Source organism: Lethenteron reissneri, chromosome 16 (genome assembly GCF_015708825.2).
Source record: "Lethenteron reissneri isolate LAM-NWPU_2019-01 chromosome 16, ASM1570882v1, whole genome shotgun sequence".
Classification (NCBI taxonomy): Eukaryota; Metazoa; Chordata; class Hyperoartia; order Petromyzontiformes; family Petromyzontidae; genus Lethenteron; species Lethenteron reissneri.
In genome coordinates, this window is record NC_083794.1 from 15,063,860 (window position 1) to 15,090,960 (window position 27,101).

The following is a 27,101-nucleotide window of genomic DNA, read 5'->3' on the forward strand; positions in this document are numbered from 1 at the left end:
TGTACGTATATTGAGTAGAACCCTACTACTCACCTACTCACTCACCTACTCGCTCACCTACTCGCTCACCTACTCACCTACTCACTCGCCCACTCACCTACCCAGAATCAGAATCTTTGTTTAGACGGGAGGAATCCGATGAGCTATGAAGCTCTTTTCCACAGATGCCCAGTGTGGGCGGCGGGTCACCTGAGAGGGCCGCCTGCTGCTCCTCTGCGTCTGTGCTGTCTATCGACTTTGATCTCCGCTCCATTGGGCGCCCCGTCAACATTGAGGGATCGTCTCGGTTTAACCGGCAAACAAATACAACCGGGAGGCATGGACCTTGAAAATAACAAACTTGACTTTTAAATGGCACCCTAATGTCCACACCTGCGTGTACGCACGCCTGTCTGAACACACGCCTGCGTGTACGCACGCCTGCGTGTACGCACGCCTGCGTGTACGCACGCCTGCGTGTACACACGCCTGCGTGTACGCACGCCTGCGTGTACGCACGCCTGCGTGTACGCACGCCTGCCCAACACCCTCCCTCCTCACTCCCTCCGATGTGGATCCGCGCTTGCCGTGCACCGCTTGCTGACCGCACGGACCACTTGTTGCACGCATGATGGTGGCTTGCGTCATAGTAACGTGGAATTTCTACCGCTGGATCGAGGCCTCTTTCTTCTTATTATTTTGTTCCCAAATGTGCGCTACAAGGACGGCCAGAACGGGGGCCCCTTGCAATGACACGATCGGCGTGAGCTGTGTGCGTGTGTCAATTTGTGTCTGACCGTCAAAGCTGGGGAGCGGTCAGCGTAGCGGTCAGCTCACCGCACTCCGAACCCAGTGACCCGAGTTCCATTCCCGCTCTACGCACAGAAGCTCCTCCCCTCTGGCAGACCCGCCGAGGTTCGGCGAGGCCCGGGACCGGGAGGCCCAAGAGGGCCGCCTTTGTTGTGGGGCCCTCTGTGGTGTAAGACACGGGGGTCAAATTGCCCCGGCCCCCACCTCTGGGTGGCCCTTCTCACACGTGTTCGTGTCTTAGCTCGTCTGTCTTAGGTTTTGTTGGCACCGTGGTTGCGAGTTTAAACTCGGACGTCACACTGAGATGGCACAGCCTCTGATGGCCGTCTTCTCGGCTCTAGCTGGGCCCTGGCTGGGCCCTGGCTCGGGTCAGGTTCGGCTGTGGTTGGGCTCGGGCTCGGCTCCTGGTAAAACCCACCGGCTCAAGTCTTGAGCTGAGCTGTGACTAAGAAGAAGGGGCCTTAGTGTCTCATCATCATCATCGTCATGGTCATCATTTGTGTGAGATGTTTATGTTTTGTGACAATGCTGTGTGTTCTGTGTAATGAGAAGTGGCCAAACAGTTGAGCACAGTCGTTTATTTGCCGAAGCTGAGGTTTTGGTGTAAATGTGTGGTGTGTGTACACAAAGGGTGTACTAAAGTGTGATTGCGTAGATACAATCGCTAAAATTCCACACACGTAAAACACACACACGTAAACACACCAGAACACACACACATTAACACACACATACAGACACACACAGACACACACATAAACCACAGACAACAACAACCGCCGTTCGCCAATAAGTGGCGGTGACGTCACCACAACGCTTGTGCCAGGCTATGTGCACCTTGAGGCACATGAAGTGTCGAACGCCCGTTGGCAGGTCACGGGACAGACCCAGGTGCCACGGGTCGACTGACTGAGATGACTGGCCGATGCACCACCTGTACCCCTACTGTGCCAACTTGCTGTGCTTTAGCCACCCGGTGCTCCACTCATTGTTGTCAGCGTCGCTCCTCCCCCCTCCGTTGTTGGAGGGCGACTGCCTCCAACCACCCAGTAGCGTCCTTTACGAGCCTCCTCCAGAGGCCGATCTTGACACTGCTGGTACCAGTCATCGGCCAGTCCACTCAGCTCCCCATCCTCCTGTACCTGTGCCGTGCTCGTTCAGCCCCCGCTATCCGGCTGAACAAAATCTGTTTAGGCATGCGGTGGCTGGGCATGCAGACTACATTACCCAGTCAACGCAGCCTTGCCTGCCGGAGGAGCTCACACAATCCAGCCTGGTTAAACCCACGATGGATCGTAGGCAGGCCAGCCTAAATGTTTCTAACCGGCGAAGATGTTCCATTAGGGGGTCCACGTTTCGCAAGCATGGAGAAGGGAGAGAATGACTGGCCGAGAAGACCTGGAGTTGCGTGCGAAGTGACAGACCAGGTAGCTTCCACACAGCGTTACGCAACCGATGAAAAGAAAATGCCGCTCGACTGATTCGGAGTGAGACCTCTGGTCACACACACTGCAGCACACACACACACTGCAGAACCCACACACACTGCAGCACACACACACACTGCAGCACACACACACACTGCACCACACACACTGCAGCACACACTGTACTCGGCGTGCCACAGTCTCCCCCCCCCCCCCCCCCGCGGGGCCAGGAACTGAGCAATGCGCCGTGGCTGCCAAGGAGCGAGGGCCCCGCGACTCGGGCGTGAGATGCTCTTCAACCGCCCCCCAGAATCACGTCAACATGCCATCTACTGCTTTAATGTGGAGATATTTTTATATTTCTGCGGTCAAAATACTATTGCATCAATGACTCACCCCGTGGAAATATTACTGTCCCCTTCGGGGGGTCAGAAAGAAGGGCCGGGGTGCAAACTCGATGGCAGCAATATGACCCCCCCCACCACCCCCCACCACCCCCCGCCCTCCACCTATCCCCCACCACCCCCCACCCTCCCACCTCCCCGCCCCCCTTGGGCAGATTCCTCTCCAGTGTACGGATGTCTACCCAAGGCTAATCACAACTTTGTTCCAATGGCCGTATAACTAAATGTGCAAATGCCAATAGGCCAACCCCACCACAGTCACGCTACCACACACAGAGGGGGGGGGGTCACGCTACCACACAGAGGGGGGGGGGTCACGCTACCACACGGGGGGGGGGGGTCACGCTACCACACAGAGGGGGGGGGGGTCACGCTACCACACAGAGGGGGGGGGTCACGCTACCACACAGGGGGGGGGGTCACGCTACCACACAGAGGGGGGGGGGGTCACGCTACCACACAGAGGGGGGGGGGGCACGCTACCACACAGAGGGGGGGGGGTAACACTACCACACAGAGGGGGGGTCACACAAGGACACCTACACCTGTCTCTCTACCTCCACCGGTCTCTCTCTCGGTCTCTACCCAACATGTTGGCTCGGCCGTGCGGTTTGAAATCTCCCTTAGCAAGCGGTCGGACGTGGGACAACATTGTGTGTACTGTGTGTGTGTACCGTGTGTGTGTACCGTGTGTGTGTACCGTGTGTGTGTACTCTGTGTGTGTGTACTGTGTGTCTACTGTGTGTGTATGTGTACTGTGTGTGTGCTGTGTGTATACTGTGTGTGTGTACTGTGTGCATTGTGTATGTGTACTGTGTGTGTGTACTGTGTGTGTGTACTGTGTGTGTGCTGTGTATGTACTGTCTGTACTGTGTGTGTGTACTGTGTACATTGTGTATGTGTACTGTGTGTGTGTACTGTGTGTGTACTGTGTGCACAGTATGTGTGCTGTGTGTGTACCGTCTGTAGTGTACGCGCTGCTTGGCAGCTTTCTCCTTGTGCAGTGCATTGTGGGTTGGATGACCGTGCGTTCCATGTTACGCGGTTTTGCTTTGCATGCCCTCTTGTTTGAAATGTATTTACCGTATAAAGTGAGGGAGACCTGCTTCCACTATAGTACTTTGACCCCCGGGTGAACATCTTGTACGTAAACTGTGCTATCTGGCACCCGCAGTGGCCCAGCAGTTTACCGCTTGCTGTAGAGGTTCAGGGTTCGAATCCAGCGGCCGCCCTGGTTAATACTATGGTGTGTGATTACAGCAATAACACTACGTGCCGTCCCCTTCACTCGCAGCGGGCGTTAAAGATCCTGTGACGTCACTCACAAGAGAGTAGGGCCATTGTGTGCGCTGGCGTCACGGTCCACGTTTGCCAAATTAGTAGAATAACGCCGCAAGTTACTTAACGTCGCGACCGTCACCCCCAACCATGAAACGGAGCCTCCTGAGTCCTGAGACTCGGTGAGGCATCCTGGCTGAACAAGCCCCGCAGGGCCCAGCTCCGTGGCATCGCGGGCCGTCGGTTGGCAGGCCGTGGGTCGCGGGTTGCTGGCGATCAACGTCACCGCTGCCGCTGCTGGTGTTTGTTTAGAGTCGGGGCGAGCGTCGTCGCCCGCCTACTTGCGGTTTCCTCTCCGGAGCGTTCACATCCTGCTGCCACTGCGAGGTGGCGGTGGTCGGGCGGTGTAAGGCAGGGGGCGGAGGGGTTCTTTTAGCAGACGACCGGGTGGTGGCGGCGGTGGTGTACCCCCCTGGTCACGCTGTGTGACGTGTTACCCCTCCTGACATCCCGTGACCTCTGGGCCAGGGGCGGGGTGGGGAGCGCTGCCCTGTGCCTCTCACCCTCGGCTCACCGGCAGCAGCAGCTCACCATCACCGCCCTCCATCTCCCCGCTTCCCTCCCCGTCTCGCCAAACTTTTGTCTTGAAGCGAAGTCCTCCATCGCATCACGCTCACCGCCCCCTTTGTAACAGTAGAGTCGCTGTGCCGAGGTTGGCACAGCCCTGCTCTCTCCCGCTCCCTCGGGCCAGGCTCTGCCAGCGGGGCTGGTGGCGGTTCGCACTTGCAGAGCGTCTCGCGGGTGGCACGGTGGGGCAGCGCGGGACTCACGCCTGCGCCTCGCAGCCAGATGGCCCTGGGTTTGATTCCCGACTCGTGTGGGTTCTTTTAGCTCTCTCTACATGGGTTTCCTCCGGGTTCTCCAATTTCTTCACAGCTATTAAAAAGATATAACTGGTATTGGCCAAAATATTACAATGCTGAAATATTACTCACAAATTAGTCAATTGTGATCACCCGCAACATCGCCTCCCTACTGCGGAAACTTGGCAGGACCATCCTGAAAATGAGTCTTGAGAGTCAGTGATACTTTCCAGGGGGAACAAGTGGAATTATAATAATAATAATAAACATTTCACCTGGGTTCACCCTTCCGTCCAATTTCGAATTTTATGCCAAGCCGTCGATTTTGTACGATAACTCTGGGATAGACTCGTCCCTGCCATAGTAACGTGGAATTTCTGCTCTTGGCTCTGCACGGCGGCTGTAAACGGAGGCCGAGCGCCAATTCCTGCAGCGCCCATTCGAGCCGCAGGAAGTCGCTTGGACCACCGCCTAAACGCTGACGACGATGTCGCCGCTCCATCTCGGCCACCGCCGGCCTCGTTGGAGGCCTGTGTGGTGGACGTGGATGCCACGCGGGATGTTGTTGTTGTCCTAGTTGAGAGGCGTTGACAGCGCGGGAAGCGCTGCGTGCGCCGATCGGTGTTTACCGCGGGGCTCGCCGCTATTACCCCCGAGTCAGCGAGCGGCAAAAAGGAACAACATCATCAGCAGCAGCGTCAGCGTCATACATCAGCAGCAGCATCAGCAGTAGTATTTATCCTCATCAGCAGCAGTATCATCATCAGCAGCAGAATCATCATGAGTGACACTGGGACAGTCGCATAGCCGAGTGCTGGGACTTTTCCGTTTGTTGTTGCAGAGGTTCGCAATTTGAATCCGGCAGGCCGACCCGGTTATTACTGCGGTTGTCATCATCATCATCACCAGGCATGGCATCATTACCCACACACGTGGAGCCTTCCCAGCAGAACTCTTTGCTACAGCTGTCCGATCGATGGATTTGCCAGTCATACCCTGTATTGTCCGGTTCGATGTCCGACGTTTCACCCCGCGTGCTGAGAGTTGCATTACTAGCAGAGGTCGCAACCGGGTACCCGATACCCGTACCCTAGCCGATACCCGGCTACCCGTACCCGGCCGGGTACGGGTATGGGTACCCGTTTGCGACCCTGGTGCGGCCGGGTACGGGTAGGCCGTGAGTCACTGGTGAGTAACTGTTTGTCACTCATTTCCCAACGTCTTGTCTCTTCTCACAATTCAAGTTCCTAGAATCAACCCACCCGTGCCTGCAACATGGCTTCATCCCAGAGGTCGCAATCAGGTACCCGATACACGTACCCTACCCGATACCCGGCCGGGTACGGGTAGGGTACGGGTACGGTCGGGTACAGGTACGGGTACCCGTTTGCGACCCTGGTGCGGCCGGGTACGGGTATGGGTAAGGAATCAAAACCCGTTTTCGACCTCTGATTACTAGAGAGGGGGTGGGGAAGGTTTTGGGATGGGGGGCGTCGGAACGATTGTTCTCCAGTGCGGCGTGGAGCGGGACTTCCCGTGCTGGACGTGTTGTTGCACCACCAGTCAGCTCGAGGGTGAAAGCTGCTGACGCTGCTGCTGCTGCTGATATCCCATACCTCCTTTTAGCACGGTTGGCTGACCTGTCCAGTGTGCCACAGAGAATGCCGGGCTCTGATTGGCCTGTTCAGCCATCTGCGCACTCATCAAAACCCAACAAAATGACAAACGTGCCATGGTGATCATCAACTATGATGGACGAACAAGAGAGAGAGAGAGACTACCGCTACTCCTGCTGTTCATGCTGCTCATTTTACTAATGCTGCTACAGCCGCTCATATCACTCCTAATGCTGCCACTCTTGCTGTTGCTATTGTTACTTTCTGCTCCTATTGTTGCTGCTGCTATTGTTACTGCTGCTATTGTTACTTCTGCTATTGTTGCTGCTGATGCTATTGTTACTGTTGCTATTGCTGCTGCTATTGTTACTGCTGCTGCTGTTGCTGCTGCTACTGCATTGCCCACTCCACGGGAGGGGCGCACTGGTAAACACAGCCACCTAGCACGCACTCCGACCTTCAGACGCCGTGGTGCGATGAGCCACGGTGTGGTTCGCAGCTCTACGATGAGCGTCGTAATTGGCGTTCGTGATTGCAATTAGCGACGGCGTTGCCAGGCGGTGTGGTGGCACGGTGAGATGGAGAGCTAACTTAGAAATGATGCGTTGAGGTAGGATTATGGCATGGCGAGGTTGTGTTGGGGTGGTGAGGTGACCGTGTGGTGAGGTTTGGCGGTGACTTTGTGATCTGTTGGTAAGAGATGGTGAGGTGGTGCAGTGGCGTTTGGGGTGGCAGCGACATGGTGAGTTGGCGTGGGCGGGCACAGCGGCGAGTTACGGTGCTGGCGAGGTGCGGTGGCGACTTGATGAGATTTGCGAACCGACGCGGTGGGGATAGCAGCGCCTCGGCGAGGCGACATGTCGGCGCTTTGGGGGCGGCGGGCGGCAAGGGGGGCAATGTTGGCAAGCCGCCGCCGGCGGCGGTGCGTGCGGTTGCGGCGTGGCGGCGGCGCGCGGTCCATCGGTGCCAGGCCACAATGCCCCGCGTGGAAGATTGATGTGCCGGGGCGTCTCTGCGACCACGCTCGGCCTGTTCGGGAAGGGCGGCGTGCGGAGGCTCGGCAAGCAAACGTGCGGTGCGGCCACAACGGGCTCGCGCGCTCACAAAGCCGCTCGTAAATAAGTAAACAAACGACCCCGCCGCTACCACCACCGCCGCCACCTCCAGCTCCAGAGCGGCACGCAAAACCAAGCGGAGGCCGCTCTGCCGATGGAACCGCGCTCCGCTGGGCCGCCCGGACGTGCGCGCTCCGCGCTGTTCCACGGTCGCCCTTGGGTCGACCTGCCCGGCGCTGCCAGTCGGAGAATCCGTTGAGGGCCCTGGCGGAGCGGCTCACTGCCCCGCCGGGCCCCCGCCCCCTGGTGAAAGTGGAGACGCCGGCGGAGCGAGCGGCGCGAGCGGACATCGCACGCCGTGCCGATTGTTGTGGCTGTCGCGACGCGTCGTGCCGTGCACCGCTTTGTCCCTCCGCGTTAAATATTTGATGACGGGAAGGGCGGCAGATCGCGTGCCCGGTGAGAGACGTGTGGGGAGGGGGGTGGGGTGGTAAGCAGTGGTGAGTATTGGTGGGGGGTGGGGGTGTCGGAGTGGAGACGTTCAATGGGTCCGCTCTCCTCCCAGGAGGCCAGGCAATTGCCCCCCCCCCCCCCCCCATTCTTGTGTATAATTATAGTAGCATGATGTGTCGTCTTGGCTACCTAACACGCGTCCCCTTGGCTCCGCCACCTACACGGGGACCATCTCGGCTACTCCGAATGGGCCCCCTTGGCTCCTCGACAGGGAGGCGGGACCCCCTTGCCTTCGGGGGTCCCGCGTTCGTAGGAGTATTCATATCTTATTTTTATTTCATTGATGTTTTTTTTCCACGAAGCAAACGCAGAAAGGGGATCTTCACCAGGCTACAGAGTGGGTGGAGGCGGGGGGGGGTCGCCTCTGTGGTCGAGACTGGACGGACCAAGAGAAGAACCTCGCTGCGAGCTAAGGCAGGGGCGAGAGGGGGAACTAAGAGAAAGGAGGGGGAAGCGGAGAGAAGTGAGAGAGAGAGAGAGAGAGTTTGTCGAGGAGGAGGTGACTCTAAGCCTGCCTGGTCCAACTGGGGAAGTCGCGCCCTCGTGTGAGACGATTTGTTAACGGAGCGTTGGGGAGATGGGTGGGGAAGGGGGGGGGGTACAGTTGATGACGAGGGCCGATAGGGCCACCGCACCGCCACGGCCGTGCGACGATGCTGAAGCATGGTGACTTCAGCGCGTGCGTGCGGTTGTGTGTGACCTTAAAAGGAAAACATAATTTTAAGACGACGTTTCGGGGCAATGACCCTTCTCTATGGCACGAATAGAAAAGATGATTTACCGCTCCGCTCCTCCTCCCGACCCAATCTCTGGCTCATCAGCCAATGTACAATCACAGCTGCTGCTCTGCATCAACATCACCCACGTGAGGAAGAAGATAACACGTATACGAAGAAGGGGTTGTGGGCTCCATAACACCTGGAGCACACAGCCTGGAGCACACAACCTGGAGCACACAACCTGGAGCACAAAACCTGGAGCACCAAACCTGGAGCACAAAGAATGGAGTGCACGGACTGGAGTGCAGGGACTAGACCACGTGTCCCCTCTAAGTCCATGGCCTCTAGGCGGTGCATGTTGTCGCACAGGCGATGCATGTTGGTGGGGAGGGTTCGTGGTGGCAGACAGAGGCAGACTGGGGAGGGGGGGTACAGAGGAGACGGACGAACAGGTGGGAGGGGGTGCGGTTCCCACGCGCCACAACACAGGCGCGGGTCACGTGATGAACCCCCCCACCCCACAGATCTCCCGTGGGGGCAGTCGGGGGGAGGTCGGGGGTCGTGGGGGGACGTGCGCGTACTGGTCATGACGGGAGCGCTGGGAAGGAGAGGAAGATGCAGTGGCAACAGAGACGGGAAGAGAGCATGAGGGGAGAGGAAGATGTGATGGGAGGGGACAGGAGGAGGAGGAGAGAGGTTGCTGGGGAGCACGATTATGATAATCGCTCCGCTCCGCGCTTTTGTCTGGCGCGAGCGGCAGATTGAAAGTGGAGTGCGTGGGGGGAGGGGTGGGAGCAGGGGAGATGCGCCTTGCCGGAGCGAGCGTGCCTCCTCCTCCGAATCGGCGGCGGTGGCCGCATCGGAACTTGGATGGGCCAACCGCTGGAGCTACGATTGGGCCCATGATTGGTCATGATCGCGTGAAGCCTCGTGGTGACGAGGTGATGCGCAGAGGGGCTCTGACGGCACCGCTTGCTCGTTACACCGTGAGCCCTTAATCCTTGCCTTCCTCTTTGCCCTTTGACCCCCGGATCTCCCAAGTCTGCGCCCCCCCTCTTTTGTGGGGTGGGTGATCTGACGGACAGGGGCCTGCCGATCGATATATACGTCGGCCAGTTCAGCGGCATCGCTACAAGCGATCTTACTGCCGATGAGACGCTGAATGTCGAAACTGGTCCCTGCGCTTTGCTTTCATTGAACCAATGTGGCTGAAATGCACTCTCAGGAGGCCGTACGGCTGATGGGATGTGACAGGAATACTGTTACACTTACTAACGTGGGGGACGAGATGTGGGAAGGAGGCGGCTGCCTCTCAGTGTTTGTGGTGTGTGTGTTAGGGGTGCAAGATGCTCAAGGTTCCCGCGGTCCTCACCATTGCCTCTCCACGTCATCGTTTTGATCCTGATCTGGGCGGCCCGGTGGCCCAGCAGTAACACTCACGCCGCGCAGCAAGAAGCGCCTGGGTTCGATTCCCGCCATAGGCGCATTTCTGGTGTGTTCTCCGCCTGTTCTGCAGAGTGAGATTGAGTGAGTGTGTTGTGGAGTTGGTGTGTTCTCCCCCTGTTCTGCATGTGTTTCTTCTGGGGTTCTTCCATAGCTATTAAAAAAAAACACCGTACATTATACAGTCTGACCGTGGCCAAAACATTTCTATAGAGAAACATTCACCTGCAAATAACTCAGTTGGGGTCACGGCAGCAACAGCAGCAGGAGTGACATCGTCACCCTACTGGGAAAAAAAACACTTGGGCAGCCCCCTCCTGTAGAAGAGCCCTTAGACTCGCTGTGGCTTTCCTGCGTTCGGAAGCCGAGAAGTAATTGTACAAGAGAATATCCCTGGGTATAAATATTCTGCTGTGTTTTCCATTTGTGCCCCTCCAACAATTGCTTTCTTTTGTTTAGCGGAACCTTCGGCCGTGACTTGTCTGTGTTTTTTGCTCGTGCTTATTTTTAGCCACGCTTTGCTGCCGTCCTTTGTTGAGTTCATTTCCTCTCGTTTGTTCGGAACGGTTTTGATGTATGTCTCTATGTATGTATGTTAAACTTATTTCTCACCGTACGTAGCCAACCGTGCTAATCGTTGGGCCAACCTTGGGCCCAACGATTGGCCCAGCGGTTTAAACCACAATGCCAACGCTGGCCCAACCGCTTGGTAGATGTCTGGGAGACGGAGCGTTCAGTAGCCAGGCTTGGCGATTGTGCCTCGCTGGAGTTTGGACGGCTGCATTCAACTTTGAATGTCGAGACCCATTCTCGACGATTTGCTTGTGTCCACGCAGTGCTGCTGAAAGTCGTCGCTGCCAGAAGGAAGGCCGCATGGCTGATGGGATTTGTTTGAGGGGAAAAAAATTGCAGTTCAGGGACAGAAGCTCGCGGGAAGGCGTATCTTTGTCTGCTCGGTCATTTTGTTGTTGCGGATTGTCACGGGCCACGTTGTCACGGGCAACGTTGTCACGGGCAACGTTGTCACTGGAGGCATTGTCACTGTAGGCATTGTCACGGGAGGCATTGTCACTGGAGGCATTGTCACTGGAGGCATTGTCACTGGAGGCATTGTCACTGAAGGCAGTGTCACTAGAGGCATTGTCACGGGAGGTATTGTCACGGGAGGTATTGTCACGGGAGGCATTGTCACTGGAGGCATTGTCACGGGAGGCATTGTCACTGGAGGCATTGTCACTGGAGGCATTGTCACGGGAGGCATTGTCACGGGAGGCATTGTCACTGAAGGCAGTGTCACTAGAGGCATTGTCACGGGAGGCATTGTCACGGGAGGTATTGTCACTGGAGGCATTGTCACGGGAGGCGTTGTCACTGGAGGCATTGTCACGGGAGGCATTGTCACTGGGGGTATTGTCACGGGAGGCATTGTCACGGGAGGCATTGTCACGGGAGGCATTGTCACTGGAGGCATTGTCACGGGAGGCATTGTCACGGGAGGCATTGTCACTGGAGGCATTGTCACGGGAGGCATTGTCACGGGAGGCATTGTCACTGAAGGCAGTGTCACTGGAGGCATTGTCACGGGAGGCATTGTCACGGGAGGTATTGTCACTGGAGGCATTGTCACGGGAGGCGTTGTCACTGGAGGCATTGTCACGGGAGGCATTGTCACTGGAGGTATTGTCACGGGAGACATTGTCACTGGAGGCATTGTCACGGGAGGCATTGTCACGGGAGGCATTGTCACGGGAGTCATTGTCACTGGAGGCATTGTCACGGGAGGCATTGTCACGGGAGGCATTGTCACGGGAGGCATTGTCACGGGAGGCATTGTCACTGGAGTCATTGTCACGGGAGGCATTGTCACGGGAGGCATTGTCACTGGAGTCATTGTCACTGGAGTCATTGTCACGGGAGGCATTGTCACTGGAGGCATTGTCACAAGAAGCATTGTCACAGGCAACGTTGCAGTGACAGCAGCAAGAGTGGCGAGGCAGCATTCCATCGGGGTGGGGGGGGGTCAGGAGCTGTGAATGATTGGAATGTGCGAGGTCGGTCTGAGTAACACCATCGGGGTGCACACACCCAGCAACCTGTCCATACTTCACCTTTCCTTTGTTAATGTTAACCATAAGGCGGCCCTCCCTTCCCTGGGGGGCGGGGGGTTGTGATGTTGATGGGGGGAATCTCCTTGTTTGGGGTGGAGAGGTGGCGCAGTGAATCACCCGCTGCTTCATGAACCACGGCGACCTGAGTTCAATTCCCAGCCACGGCTAACATCAGTGAGACCTGAATTGGTTCAGTCCCCACAACTCCCTCCGTGCCTCCCCCGCCCCATTCACTGACCCGTATCACCGACCGCGTGCTTCGCAGACATGCAGGTCTGCACTCACACAATGCTGCACGCACCTAGGACTTACACTGATACACAGACATTGACGCACGCATAATTACAGTCATATAGAGACTTAAAAAGTTCGCGCACCGCGCTATGAACCTGAAAATCCTGAGTTGAATTCCGGTCACGGCTGACATCAGTGCCGAGCGATATCTGAACCGGTCCCACCACGAGTCAACCACTTTCTCTAACCCACACTGACCAGCGTGGTGAAGTATGGTCAAACAAACCTCATGACCGGTTTAGGTTCGCCGCTGGCCCCGGTAACAGTGAAACTTTACGTGAAGCGGCCAGCCCGGGCGAGGGCCGCGAGGCGAGGCCTGGGTCCGCAACAACAGACCACGCCGCTCGCAGAGAAGAGTGCTTCACAGAGACACAAACCGGGAGAGCAGCAGAAGAATTCACGCGCAGGCGACGCGGCGGCGCGTTCGCTGTTTGTTGCAGAAGGTCACGGTTCGAATTCCAGCGGCCGCCCCAATTAATATTGCCGGCGTGAACGCCGTAATAATATCGCTAGCCGCCGGCTTCACTGGCGGTGGACGTTAAAGATCCCGTGGCGTCAATCGCGAGAGTCGCCCGTCATTGTGCGAGGCTGTTTACCAGCAGGGCGGGCGGGGAGTCGGCCTGGGGTGGCCTCCAGTAGCTACGAGGGTGATGTGAGCCCAGCTGCCGGGTGGAAGAGTTTGTTTTGGTTTGTGCACGGCATGACACCTGACCCGACAGTGCTTCCTACAATACACTCGCACGGACAGACAAAGATCCCAGGTATTGCCTTCAACAGGCTTTTAAGAGCAAGTGCTGTTGTCGGGCACCTATGAAGGCCGGCGCGGTACACGAGGGTGTGGATGGCCAGAACCGTGGCCGGCCGCCTTTGTCTCCCCCGTGCTGATGTTTACACACCGCACCAGGTACTCGTGTACGGTTGAGTCGACCTATGGGAAGCCCATGACCGGTTGACACATTTGTCACTGCTGTTTGTGGTCGTGAACGGGAATCAAATTCGGGTCGCCGGGTCCGTGGATCAATGCGCAAACCATTGCACTCCCACTCCAGCGCACACACACACACACTCCGCACGCACACACGCACGCACGCACACACACGCACACACACACACACTCCGCACGCACACACGCACACACATACAGACACCGCACGCACACGCACACACGCACACTCCAGCACAACACTCCACACACACACACGCACACATACAGACACCGCACGCACACGCACACTCGCACACTCCAGCACAACACTCCGCACACGCACACACACACACGCACACATACAGACACCGCACTCGCGTCTTCAGGTTGCTGGGTGTGGGTGACACTTGCGCACTGTAAAAGGGGCAAGATCTGAACTCTGGAGAATTTTTTCTGTGAAATTAAAACAAACAAACGCGGAGCAGCCGCGGAGGAAAGCTTCTCGTGAAGGTAATGAAGCCAAGCCCTGGGCACCGGGGTGGGTTCCACACCAAACACAAAGCTCCCCCGTATAGCCTCAACAGACTCTTGGGACAAGTGTTGCTAACAAGGGGGTGGGTGGCCGGGTAGCAACTACGCCCGGCTGCCTCTGACCCCAGTGTTGTTTCCACGGCGCACCAGGTACTCCTTTTAAGACTGCGTCGACCTCGGTGAGGCCCACGACTGGTTCAGTGTCAATGTCCGGGTGCCAGGCTAGGTGCCCATCTGCTTGTCATTCTAGGTGCTAGACTTGGTGCCCAATGGGTGCATTGTGCGAGGTTACTCAGTTGGGAATCTCGCTTGGCACCGAGCACATGACCCAGGTGCCAGGCTGGGTGCCCAACTAAGTTCCGTTCTGGGTGCTCAGCTGGGTGAAGGGATTCCTGAAACCCCGTGCCCTCGCTCCAGTGCGCTGCCCGCATCACAGAGGCAGGAGGCCACGCGGTGGATACACAGTCCTCTGCTATTTCTGTACGGCAGGGGCTGAGTGATCTCCCTCAGAGCGACCTTGATGACTCACGGCGAGACACAGGCACGGGGAGAGAGAATTCGTTGTTTCGGGGCCGGGGGGGAGGGTGCAGACGAATCCAAGTGGCGATTGTGGGGGGGGGGGGTCCCCCAGGAGTGTGCGGCGCCAGCGCCGAGTCTCCGGGAACCGGTTGGGTGACGTCTCGTGTTGACGGCGGGCGAGATCTGAGCGTGCCGTTCTATCGCACGTGTGCGCGCGTGCTTGTGTGTGTGGGCGTGCGTGTGGGCGTGCGTGCGCGTGCGCGCGTGTGCCGTTAATATTTGGTTCAGGTGACCCAGCCACTCGAGGCGCTACCATCCACCCATAGCTAGTGATAAACTCTGTAACTTGGCATTGGTCAAAACATCCCGCTGCTGAAAAATGACACCGCAACTATTTTTTATTTTACCAGCTAAGGCCCACTGAGATATGTTCCTCTAATTCAGCAGCGACCTGGCCACAAATGATAGCTCAAACAAAGTGGCTGATGATTTGGAAATGTATAGCAGCCAAACACTCTTAAACGCAACATCGGCCCCTTTCCTGCGAAAACCTGGCAGGACCCTCGTTGGTGAAGCAACGCGAGTGACAATGCCGACGACGCAATCCCTCAAGCGGCCTGGCATTGCCCCGCCGTCCCCAGGCAGCACCGTGGGTGACAATGCCCCGGCCACGCGTGGTGGAGCCGGGCGGGCTCTCGGCGCCACCGCAGGGCCCCACGCACTGGCAGCTCCAACCCAGCCCCGGTTTCATTTCCCCGTGCATTACCTCCCTCCGCCTTGCCTCGGCCTGCAGGTGATATGGCAGCGGTTACTGTGGCGATTGGGCTGCGCCAAGTTAGGGGTGAGGCTTCGTGTGGGGGGTGGGGGGCGTGGGATTTTGCTGTTGCGCGCAAACACGAAGATCTTTTTCACCTGCCACATGCCCTCGGCTGTGAGTGGGGTCCAGGCAGGACACGGCACGGCCGGGGAGGCACGGCGGGCGACCGTCAGGAACGACAGTGGAGAGAATCCGAGGAACGGAACCGCGTGCGTGCGCTCCGTGGATGAGTACGTTGCGAGGTGGTGGTGTCTTGGGGAGGCCTTCATCCAGCAGTGGATTGCCCGTGGCTTTTGCTGATGATTATAATAATTCACACACTCACTCTGTTCGTGATGACGGGGGGGCAGTGGGGGTTGAGGGGTAGCTTGTCCCGCCCCTCTGCCCCGCCCCCCTCCTGGCTCCGCCTTCTCCGTTGGATGTCTTCTCGGTTTGCCGCCGGAACGTTGCAGGTCAACAGCGCCACTACCACCACTGCGGTGGTGACGGCGGTGGTGGCGGCGGTGGTGGTGGTGGTTGTGGTTTTAATTAGGGGAGGAAGAAAGAAAAAGTTCTCTGTGGTTTCGGTTCTTGCGGCGCGCGGCGCCAGATGGGAGGAATTAGAGGCCACTCAGCTCGTGAGGGCTCCACTCTCCCCACTGTGGACCAAACACTCCTCCCCGCTCCGGGCCAAACAAACACTCCTCCCCACTCCGGGCCAAACACTCCTCCCCGCTCCGGGCCAAACACTCCTCCCCACTCTGGGCCAAACACTCCTCCCCGCTCCGGGCCAAACACTCCTCCCCGCTCCGGGCCAAACACTCCTCCCCGCGCCGGGCCAAACACTCCTCCCCACTCCGGGCCAAACACTCCTCCCCACTCCGGGCCAAACACTCCTCCCCACTCCGGGCCAAACACTCCTCCCCACTCCGGGCCAAACACTCCTCCCCACTCCGGGCCAAACACTCCTCCCCACTCCGGGCCAAACACTCCTCCCCACTCCGGGCCAAACACTCCTCCCCACTCCGGGCCAAACACTCCTCCTCGCTCCAGGCCAAACACTCCTCCCCACTCCGGGCCAAATACTCCTCCCCACTCCAGGCCAAACACTCCTCCCTGCTCCGGGCCAAACACTCCTCCCTACTCCGGGACAAACACTTGATCATTCGCTCACTCGCCCACTCCCTGATGCCAGAGAGAATTCCCTGTGATGTATCATGCATCCCTCCTTGTCACTCCAATGGTTCCTGTTTCCGTGAACTTCACTCATTGATTCTTCCACCCGTGTTGAGGACTCGGTCCTTAGTTGACCCCCTCACCGACCACGTGGCCCCCCACCGGAGTCGCCGCTAGTGAGTACACGTTTCGTGCACGTGAGCGTGCGGTTTTGAGTCGGATGCGTGATAGAGTACAGATGGGAGGAGCAGGCAGCCGCCCCCCCGCCCCCCCGCCCCCCCACCCCCCCGCCCCCCCGCCCCCAAAGGTTCCTGGAGGCCTGGGGTAAAATGCCACGTGGGTGCCTCCCCCTGGCCCCCTTTCCCCCTGTCGGTGGTGGTGGCCAATGTGCACACCGGCGAATGCACCAACCGGAGGGGAGCGAGGCGGTTGGTGGATCACATAAGTGTTGGAACTCCCTCCTCCGTGGGCGTAGAGGTGCTGAAACCTGGCTCGCCAAGAGAAGGCGGTACAGCAAGTGGATTCCTATCTATCTCTGTCAAATTCTTCTCGGTTACTGGACCAGCCGCCTGGAACGCTCTCCCACTGCACAAGCGCAGCATCCAAGCACCTCCACCCTTAAGGGACAGCTCAAGACTTTAACCCGTCCAGACTCTCACCTGGTTCAGTCTCTCACCTGGTTCAGTCTCTCACCTGGTTCAGTCTCTCACCTGGTTCAGTCTCTCACCTGGTTCAGTCTCTCACCTGGTTCAGTCTCTCACCTGGTTCAGTCTCTCACCTGGTTCAGTCTCTCACCTGGTTCAGTCTCTCACCTGGTTCAGTCTCTCACCTGGTTTAGTCTCTCACCTGGTTCAGTCTCTCACCTGGTTCAGTCTCTCACCTGGTTCAGTCTCTCACCTGGTTCAGTCTCTCACCTGGTTCAGTCTCTCACCTGGTTCAGTCTCTCACCTGGTTCAGTCTCTCACCTGGTTCAGTCTCTCACCTGGTTCAGTCTCTCACCTGGTTCAGTCTCTCACCTGGTTCAGTCTCTCACCTGGTTCAGTCTCTCACCTATCCAGTCTCTCACCTGGTTCAGTCTCTCACCTGGTTCAGTCTCTCACCTGGTTCAGTCTCTCACCTGGTTCAGTCTCTCACCTGGTTCAGTCTCTCACCTGGTTCAGTCTCTCACCTGGTTCAGTCTCTCACCTGGTTCAGTCTCTCACCTGGTTCAGTCTCTCACCTGGTTCAGTCTCTCACCTGGTTTAGTCTGTCACCTATCCAGTCTCTCACCTGGTTCAGTCTCTCACCTGGTTCAGTCTCTCACCTGGTTCAGTCTCTCACCTGGTTCAGTCTCTCACCTGGTTCAGTCTCTCACCTGGTTTAGTCTGTCACCTATCCAGTCTCTCACCTGGTTCAGTCTCTCACCTGGTTCAGTCTCTCACCTGGTTCAGTCTCTCACCTGGTTCAGTCTCTCACCTATCCAGTCTCTCACCTGGTTCAGTCTCTCACCTATCCAGACTCTCACCTGGTTCAGTCTCTCACCTGTTCAGTCTCTCACCTGTTCAGGCCCTCACCTGTTCAGGCTTGCGTACGGAGGACTTTGAGCTCTGGCTTCGGACCGCCGAGTTCTCGATCGAACATCACGTCCGATTCGCGAGATAACGCGTGCGTGATACATTGTTTATTGTTATTGTTATAATTGTATATATCAATTCCATTCGGGCTCTGTGGGCCATGTATCTGACCAGTGGTTCAGAGTTGTGTGTGCCATGCACCAGGGGGGTTGTGTGCCCGAGGATCGAGTGATGAGAGTGGCAGAAGTTGAAATGCTGTGTGGGCCGTGTGCCTGAACCCGTGTGTCAGGAATTTGGCAAAATAAGTCGCCACAAATAATTTGCTTAGATTCCATACAGCAATCATCGCCCCCTATGGCGGAACCTTGGCAGGACCCTTCTGAAAAGGAGTATTGAGACTCAGTGATGCTTTCCTGGGTAAACAAACATAATTATAATAGAATTTAAAACATTGTCACGTGTTACGGTCATATGATTCATTTGGCAGGCTCATGTGGTCATTGTGAGGCTCATGTGGTCATTGTGAGGCTCATGGGGTCATTGTGAGGTTCACGTGACCAGTGTGAGGTTCACGTGACCAGTGTGAGGATCACGTGGTCATTGTGAGGTTCATGTGGTCAGTGTGAGGTTCATGTGGTCAGTGTGCATATCACAGTCTCGTGGCTCATAGCGACTCATCCCTTGGGAAGTCCCACGTGTGTCCTAGCGTCTCCCCTAGCACCCCCCTTTCTCCCCACATCTCCCTATGCCCCCCCTCTCCCTGCATCTTCCCATCCCATCTTTTCCGTGCCCCCCCACGCGCCCCCCCCCACGCGTCTCCCCCTACGCGTCTCCCCCCACGCGTCTCCCCCCACGTGCCCCCCCCACGCGTCTCCCCCCACGCGTCTCCCCCCACGCGTCTCCCAGGTGAGGGTGGAGGTGTGAGAGACCGGAGTGCGCCACGTTCCCAGGCGCCGGCACCGCCGTCACGCACGGCGGTGCCCGCCAGGCCCGGGCGGTGAGCGCTGCCACCGCCGCCACCGCCCTAGTGGGGGCGGGGGGGGGGGGGGGGCGTCACCCTCCACTTCCTCCCGGGAATCCGCGTGGCCAGGAGCTCCCGCGGAGGTTTTGGCGCACAGCGCGCCGGCGGGCGGCAGAGCCAAATCGCGATTCGGTGCGGTGGTGGTGGTGGTGGTGCGGTGACATCACCGGCACCACCACCGCCGCCGCCGCCGCACCACCTCCCGCGTCCGCACAGTGGGCACGGGCAGGATGGCGCAGTTGGGGACGCGTGTGCCCAGCAGCAAGAAGAGCATGGGCTTCACTCCTGGCCCGTGTGTGTGAGTGTGTGCACACGTCAAGTCTCATGGATCGCTAGCCCTTAGATTCACTTACTATGGTGGGGGGGGGGGGGGGTTTCACTGGGGGGTAAACATTAGCCTCCTATTGCTGCTCGGCAAACTCAAAGGTTGTTGGTGGCTGTTGGGTGCCGCCGTTACTGTCCGCTTTTTCCAATTTCGAAAAAATGACTCCGCGCGTCGCTCCATGGGTTCCTGCACAGGACGCATGGCACCACCGCCCCCGCTGGGACGCAGCTGCAGCAGCAGCAGCAGCGCCTTCCGTAGCGGTGTCGCCGCACCGCACTATGAGAACGATCGCGCCACGAGCCAATGGACTCTGAGTGGAAGAGGGGTTTGGGGGGGTGGGGGGTAACGAGGGACTATGGAGAGGGCGGAATGTTGCCCACAGATGGGTTTCACTCTCCTGACCCCCCCCCCATCCTCCCGCCCCCCCCCCACTCCGTCCGCTAGAAACTAAGACCCGACAGGAAGCGGGGATGGTGCGGAGGAATGCTCGTGTTTGTGAGCGGGCGAGCGAGCATCTGCCAGATTCTTCTGAGCCAGAAGTCTCATTCTTGCGTTGGCGTCGGCTGTTTGAAACTATTCTCTCCATGTGCTTGATGTCTCTTCTGGAGTCACGTGCTCGGTGTTTACATAGCGAGTGACAGACTTGCACAGAGACCCGGAGACTCACTGAGACACCCGTAGACTTACATTTGCGTACATGATCCGTAGATTCACGTACAGACACTCACATGATGCTCTAGTTCTCTGTGGGAGTGTGGTTCTCTCCCAATGCCAGTTTGTGGGCCTCTAATCTCTTCTCGACACGAGCCCAAACCCTCCAAGTCTCTTCTCGCTGTCCTTCTTGGGGTTATCGGTCACAATTCAGACCAGCGACGCGTCACCGTGCCTTGGTCGCAACAGCGGCCACTGCGTTTGTGCGTGTGGGGGAACGGTAGCGTAGTGATAAGCCCACCGCAGTGCGTCAACATCAGCACCGGGAAGAGAAATCGGCGGGGTGTGGTACAGGCCACTGCACCCCCTCATCCGTGGATCGTTCCGGCCTTCATAGGCGCTCGCTCATGGCACTTTGCCCAACAACCTGTGCAGGCTCCCCGGGGTATCTTTGTGTTTGTGTGTGTATTGTACGCGTGTCTCTTGGGCCGTACAGTGCGCGCTTTACAGGGCTTGGCGGTGCACGCCCGCGGAGCTAATCGGGGGCTCCTTCAACACCTCCTTAATTGAGTTGTACTGGGGGGGGGGCTCGTGGAGAACGCAGTGTTAAAGGTTAATGGGGCCCCCCACCACACCCCTGCGTCCCTCCGCCTGTCCGTGTGAGCCCTCACCGATGGCCTCACGAGGGCTCGAGTGTGAGCTACTGCCCACTAGGACCGCTCCTCGTGACACGCGTGACCGGTGGTGGGCCATCGCGACCTCGACAACGGCCAGCCAGGCGTAGCGCTCGTCGCCACCGGGCCTTTCGATTCGAACCCTTCGGCGAACCCCGACGGGTCTCTGTGTTGCGTTTCGCGTGTGCGATGTGTGATGTGTGTGTGTGTTGAGGAGCGGTGGCACAGTGGTTAGCGCACTGCGCCATGAACCCCACGCCCCGAGGTCGATTTCCGCCAGTTCGTGGAGCCCTGGCGTGGGCCCTGCGCCAGCAGCAGCGGCAGCACCGGCGGCGGTCGCCTTGGCCAGTCGTTACGGAGGCCCCCCACACGGAAGCTCGACTGGCCCCCCCTTCCGAGAGGAGCCGGCAGGCTCCTCCCGCTCATGGCCAACATCGGTGACGAATATCTGAACCCCTCCTGGGCCTCCTCTAGGTCAACTCCACCTCAAATGAGACACCCGATGGCGCGTGTGTGTGGGTGTAAAACATCAGCATTGGGAAGACAAAAGTGGCTAGGCGTGGTTCTGGCCACCCACCTCTTCCTGTGCCGTGTCAACCTTCAAATTCGCTCACGAGTAACACTTGTCCCAAGAGTCTGTTCAAGGCTATACGGGTGATCTTTGTCTGTGTTTGATGTGGAACCCACCCAGCCTGCATAGGCTATGGAGGTGGGGGGGGGGTGATCTTTGTGTTTGGTGTGATGTGTGCAGCTGTCACACGGGGCGTGATGATGATGGCTGTAATCCGGTTGTTTAGGGCACGCAGGTGTCACTCAACTCTGGGGTTAATGGGGGGACCTGGAATGCCCTTCCCCCCACACAGCAATTCGTAGTTTGAACATTTATCCTGTTTCTATGTATTTACAATTGACATATTCCACCTGGATAAATCCCACGTGTTGGGCACATCTCGTTTGCAAGGGTGCCTATAATAATGTCCGCTTGTGACACCGCTCCACTGCCGCGTGGTCGTCGCCCTCTGCAAGAACGAGAGAGGGGCCGACTCAGAGGTGCCATGAGGACGAGGAACCACAGAGAAGCAGGAAGGCAGCAGCCAGATTTACCCGAGCTTTGCTGTCCTCTACGTATCAAAGTGTTAGTGGGCAATTAATGTGTGGGAAGGAACGGGTGCGACCGGGGAGATTCCATGGCGCCCACCGGGAAGGAGTTTCACAACAATTGTGTCATCCTCCAGGCTGTTCACAATGCTCAACACATTTTTTTAAATTATGAGCATATACTTTGCATATGCTTTGCATCGTCATAAATAATTGATTCGCTCACCCAAGATCCTGCAGGTGTGTTGTAAGCTTAAGGTCCGATTTGTATTTGAGGACTTGTTGCGCGCCTAATTCTTGACGTGTCTGTCGCACACATGCACTCGCACGCATACACACACACACACACGCATACATACACGCATACATACACGCATACACGCATACACACACGTACACACACGTACACACACGTACACACATGTGTGCAGGGCCTGCAGAAGCTGTCGTCACAGTTCCTTCGGAGAGAGTGGAGCGTGCAAGAACCGGAGGGAGGGAACAATAGGTACACGCACTCACACACGCACTCGCACACTCACGAGCACACTCACGCACACGCACTCACACACGCACACTCACACACGCACTCACACTCACACATGCGCACTCACACACGCACTCGCACACTCACGAGCACACTCACGCACACGCACTCACACACGCACTCGCACAATCACGCACACGCACTCACACACGCACTCACACACGCACTCACACACGCACTCGCACACTCACGAGCACACTCACGCACACGCACTCACACACGCGCACTCACACACGCACTCACACATGCGCACTCACACACGCGCACTCACGCACACGCACTCACACACGCGCACTCACACACGCACTCACACTCACACATGCGCACTCACACACGCGCACTCACACACGCACTCACTCACACACGAGCACACTCACCCGCACTCACACACACACTCACACGCACACTCACACACGCGCACAAGAACACTCGCAAACACTTGCGTGCATATACACCCATACGTACGTCCTGCCCTCGCACACACACACACACACACTATATGTACATGTGCCTACACACACACACACTATATGTACATGTGCCTACACACACACACTATATGTACATGTGCCTACACACACACACACACTATATGTACATGTGCCTACACACACACTATATGTACATGTGCCTACACACACACGCGCCTACAATAACAACAGCCGCCACTAAGTGCTGCTGATGTCACCACAGCACTTGTGGAAGGGGACAGACCCAGGTGGCATGGGTTGACTGATTGAGATGGGTGGCAGATGCACCACCTGTGCTTCCCACTGTGCCACGTGTGCACACACACACACACGTACACACACGGGTGTGCATGGTGTCGTGTGATGACGCTGGTGAGTGGGGATGGTGTGCCGGTGATGAGTGATTGCCCGTGATGGTGGCGGTGTGTCGTCGTCGTGTCAACCTGCCCGTGGTGGTGGTGGCGCATGGGTGGTGTGCCCTTGACGCGCAGTGTTAACCCCGTCCCTGTGCCGAGTCGCCGGGCACTCGGCGTGGGACTTCCGTCCCCGCACGCCCCCCTCTCTGTTTAGCGGCGCTCACGCGGTGCCATGCGACCGAACCCGGCGGTGCGTGGCGGCGTACAGCGCGGCGCGCGATGAATCGCGGCGCCGCGCGCGACGGCCCGTAACTCCGCGCGTGGCGACCATCGCCCCCCTCCCCCTCCGTGTCCCCCCAGCGGCAGCAGGAGCGCGTTCGCCGTGTGGCGCCTCGTGCTGCTCGGCACGCTGCAGGCCGCCAACAGCCGCCTCGTGGCGGCCGAGAGCTACCGGAGCCGCGTGGCCGAGCCGGCCAAGGCGGCGCGGGCGGCGCGCGACGCCCAGCTCAAGAAGGTGCGGCGAGACGCGGGACCCCCCCCTCCCCCTCTCCACGGGCACCCACACGGGGCACCCGCACTGCTCGCCCATTGCTCGTGTAGCCCAATGCTCGCCCACGGTCGCCGTACCTGACCAATGTGTGATTGTCCGTGTGTGTGTGTCCATGTGTCCGTGTCTGTCTGTACGTGTCCATGTATGTGTGTCCCATGTCAATGTACGTGTGTCCCACGTGTCCGTGTGTGCCTGTGTGGCCTGTGTGTTTGTTCGCGTCCGTGTGTCCACATGCATGTGTCTGTGCATTTGTGCCATTATGTGTCCCCGTTTGTGTCCCCGTGTCCCCCCCCCCGGTGTGTATCCCCGTGTGTCTCCGCAGTGCTCGGACCGTCTGGTGACTCTGCAGGCTGAGCTCGCCGACACGGTGAAGGAGCTGGAGAAAGCCAAGAAGAGATTCTCTGAGCTGGAGCGAATGGCCAATCAGACGCGAGGAAAGAGTGGGGACACCGAGAGCTGGTAGGACAGGGAGATGAGGACATGGGGACACGGGGAGATGGAGGACACGGGGACATGAGGACACGGGAAGATGGGGAGATGGGGACACGGGGAGATGGGGGACACGGAGAGATGTGGAGATTGGGAGATGGGGACACGGGGAGACAGGAACATGATTACACGGGCACAAGGAGACACACGAACACAGGGCACACGGGGACAAGGTGGCTGGAGCAGCGTGTGACACGCGTGTGCGTTGGGTTCTCCAGGCTCAAGCGGAGCGAGTTCAGCAGCCTCTTCCACTCCAAGGCGAGCCTGCAGAAAGCCAACGCCAGGGTGAGTCCGCCTGCACCGTCACTGGCGCCAGCGCCACGATCGCGGTGTTTGTGATGTGGTGTTGGTCGTCGCCCGGGTCGTGACGTTGACCGCGGCGTGGCGGTGTCGCGCTTGCCCGCCAGATGGCGGCGAGGCGGAAGGAGTGCCACGTGAAGCTGCGGCAGGCACGGAACGAGTACGTGATAAGCGTGGCGGGCGCCAACGCTCACCAGCAGCGCCACGCCAGCACCGACATCCCCGCGCTGCTCTCGGTATGTGCCCCAAATTCTCCCTCCCTCTCCTCTACACGGCCTCTCCCTCAACCCTCCACAGTCTCCCTAAACTCGCGATCAAACTCGCCACGAACTCTCCACGAACTCTCCACGGCCGCCACCCTCGGCGGCGTAGCCCGGTTGGTGCGGGGGGGCACCCTGTTGCCGTCGCCCCGCCTGGGCACTCGGGAGCCGCGCCACCCCGCGGGCTTCACCCGCCACGGCCGCCAGCGCCGCGGTCCGGGCGGCGTCGAGTTGACCCGCCACGGCCGTGCCCCGCCGCGGGCGGCGTCCGCCGGTGCGGTGTCGCCACCCAGTGGCCGGTCCGCGGTGGGCGTCGTGGCCAAGCCCACGCGGCCGCAGCCCGGATGGCGGCCCGGGGGGAGGACGGTCGAGAAAGGTGACGCGACGATGAAAATAACCGCCGAGTGTGGCTCTGTGCGGCGTCAGCGCTGGGGAGACAAAGGTGGCCGGGTGTAGGTGCTTGCACCACACTGGCCTCGTGCGCCTTGCCGGTCTTCTTGGGTACTCGAGCTATCTGGTGACGCTGACGCTGCTGTTGTGATGGCTGTGGTGCAAGCGCACAAATAACACGTTTGTCAATAATACAACCCTGTGGCCTTAAAGATATATAATAGATGACGATTTGGGCCACGGCCTTTCGTCATAGCATGTAGATAAGAGTGCGAGAACAGCACTCGCCCCAGCAGCACTGTTGGGGTGACACGGCCCCCCCTCTCGCTGTGAGCGCGAGGAGCGGATACCGCGCGGTAGCAGTGGCACAGCATCGCGAGTTGACGTCGTTACGATGATGATTGCTTGTGTGTGTGCACGTGTGTATGTGTGCACGTGTGTGCGTGCGTGTGGGCGCTGCAGGCTCTGGATGGCGACGTCTACGAGCGGCTGTGCGAGTATTTCTGCGTGCTGGGCCAGACGGAGCTCGAATCGTGCCAGAGCACGCAGGAGCCCTTCGTGGCCCTGCTGCAGGCCGCACACGGGGTACGCACACTGGCACGTGGGGAGCGCGAGTGCAGTGGTCAGTGCACCGTGCTACGAACCTGGCGACCCACGTTCGATTCCCGCTCGTGGCCACCATCGGTGACAATTATTTGAACCGGTCCGGGGCCTCCCTCAGTTAATTTCAGCCTTAAATGAGGACCTGTTGCGTTGTGTAAACATTTCCACTGGGGAGACAAAGGTGGCCGTTCTACACCTTTTCCTCTCCAGTGCTTTTTTAAGGCTGAGCTGACCTAGGGGAAGACCAGAAACCTGTTCAAATATTTGCCACTAATGTAAGCCATGAGCGAGAATCAAAATTGGTTCGATGGATTCATAGCGCAGTGCATTAACCACTGCACGCACACAGACGCACGCACGCGCAAGTGCGGTCACGTATGCACACGCACACACGCATGCGCACGGTCGTGCTGTACGTGTGTTGCACGAGTTCCGTATACGTACTGGGCGTGCCCTGCTCTGCGCGAGGCGGTGTGCTGTCTGTGTATTGAGCGCTGTCCTGAGCGTGCCGTGCGTGCCGCCGTAGGTGTCTCGCGAGCACGACCTGCAGCTCTTCCTGCGCGAGAACGCGGTGGTGATGGAGCTGCCGCCCTTCTGCGCGCACACCGGCGACGACGCCGTGAGTCCCTCTCCCGTGCTCCATCCGCTGCCGCGCGAAGGCCCACGCGGGCCGTCGCCGCGCGAAGGCCCACCCGGGCCGTCGCCGCCTCTCGCGGTCCTCGTGGCTTCCGCGCACGGGTCGATTCCGCCGCTCCGTCTCCGTGGCGGCGCCGCTTTCCCGCACGGCACCCGCTCGCGCGGTGGTCGGCCGCGCCGCTCTCCCTCTCGGCCGGTCTGGCCGCTCACCCCAACGCCCAAACGCGGGCCCGCCGTCCGGACGGCCCCCCTCCCTGACTCCGGCGGGGTGCGGGAGCCGTTTGGAGGTCGGGGGAAAGACCTCAATAAAGATGAACAAACGGAGATTTAATTTGAGAAGCCGCGTGGGCGTACGGGCGTGCGGGCGGGCACGCTCGGCCCGGATTGAATCGGCTCCTCTGTGCAAACATCCCCCACCCTCCCCTCCGCCGCCGAGTGGGCGTGACCTCCACCCAATGAGTTTCTTTGGCTGCAAAGTTCGACGCGCGTAGGGTGTGTGTGTTCTCGTGGGTGGGCGTGTGTGTTGTCGTGCGTGGGCGTGTGCATTGCGTATTGCCCTGTGTGTCCTGCGCGTGTGCTCCGTCACGCATGTGCTCCGTCACGCATGTGCTCCGTCACGCGTGTGCTCCGTCACGCATGTGCTCCGTCACACGTGTGCCGGTGGCGTGTACGCAACTGCATGTTCTATTTTCATCGCAAGTTTTGTTCCCAGCTCCGCCATTTAT

At 58.6% G+C, this 27,101-nt stretch overlaps 1 protein-coding gene across 1 annotated transcript in view; it reads left to right on the forward strand.

Moving 5' to 3' along the window:
• Positions 1-27,101, forward strand: part of LOC133343066 (F-BAR and double SH3 domains protein 2-like) — a 65,682-nt gene that overhangs the window by 9,223 nt on the left and 29,358 nt on the right. Inside the window, exons 4-10 of the mRNA XM_061552533.1 lie at positions 22,210-22,283; positions 23,509-23,662; positions 24,021-24,157; positions 24,406-24,472; positions 24,595-24,723; positions 25,600-25,722; positions 26,267-26,359. Of these exons, the coding sequence (XP_061408517.1) occupies positions 22,210-22,283; positions 23,509-23,662; positions 24,021-24,157; positions 24,406-24,472; positions 24,595-24,723; positions 25,600-25,722; positions 26,267-26,359 (777 nt within the window). The remainder of the gene's footprint in view (positions 1-22,209; positions 22,284-23,508; positions 23,663-24,020; positions 24,158-24,405; positions 24,473-24,594; positions 24,724-25,599; positions 25,723-26,266; positions 26,360-27,101) is intronic.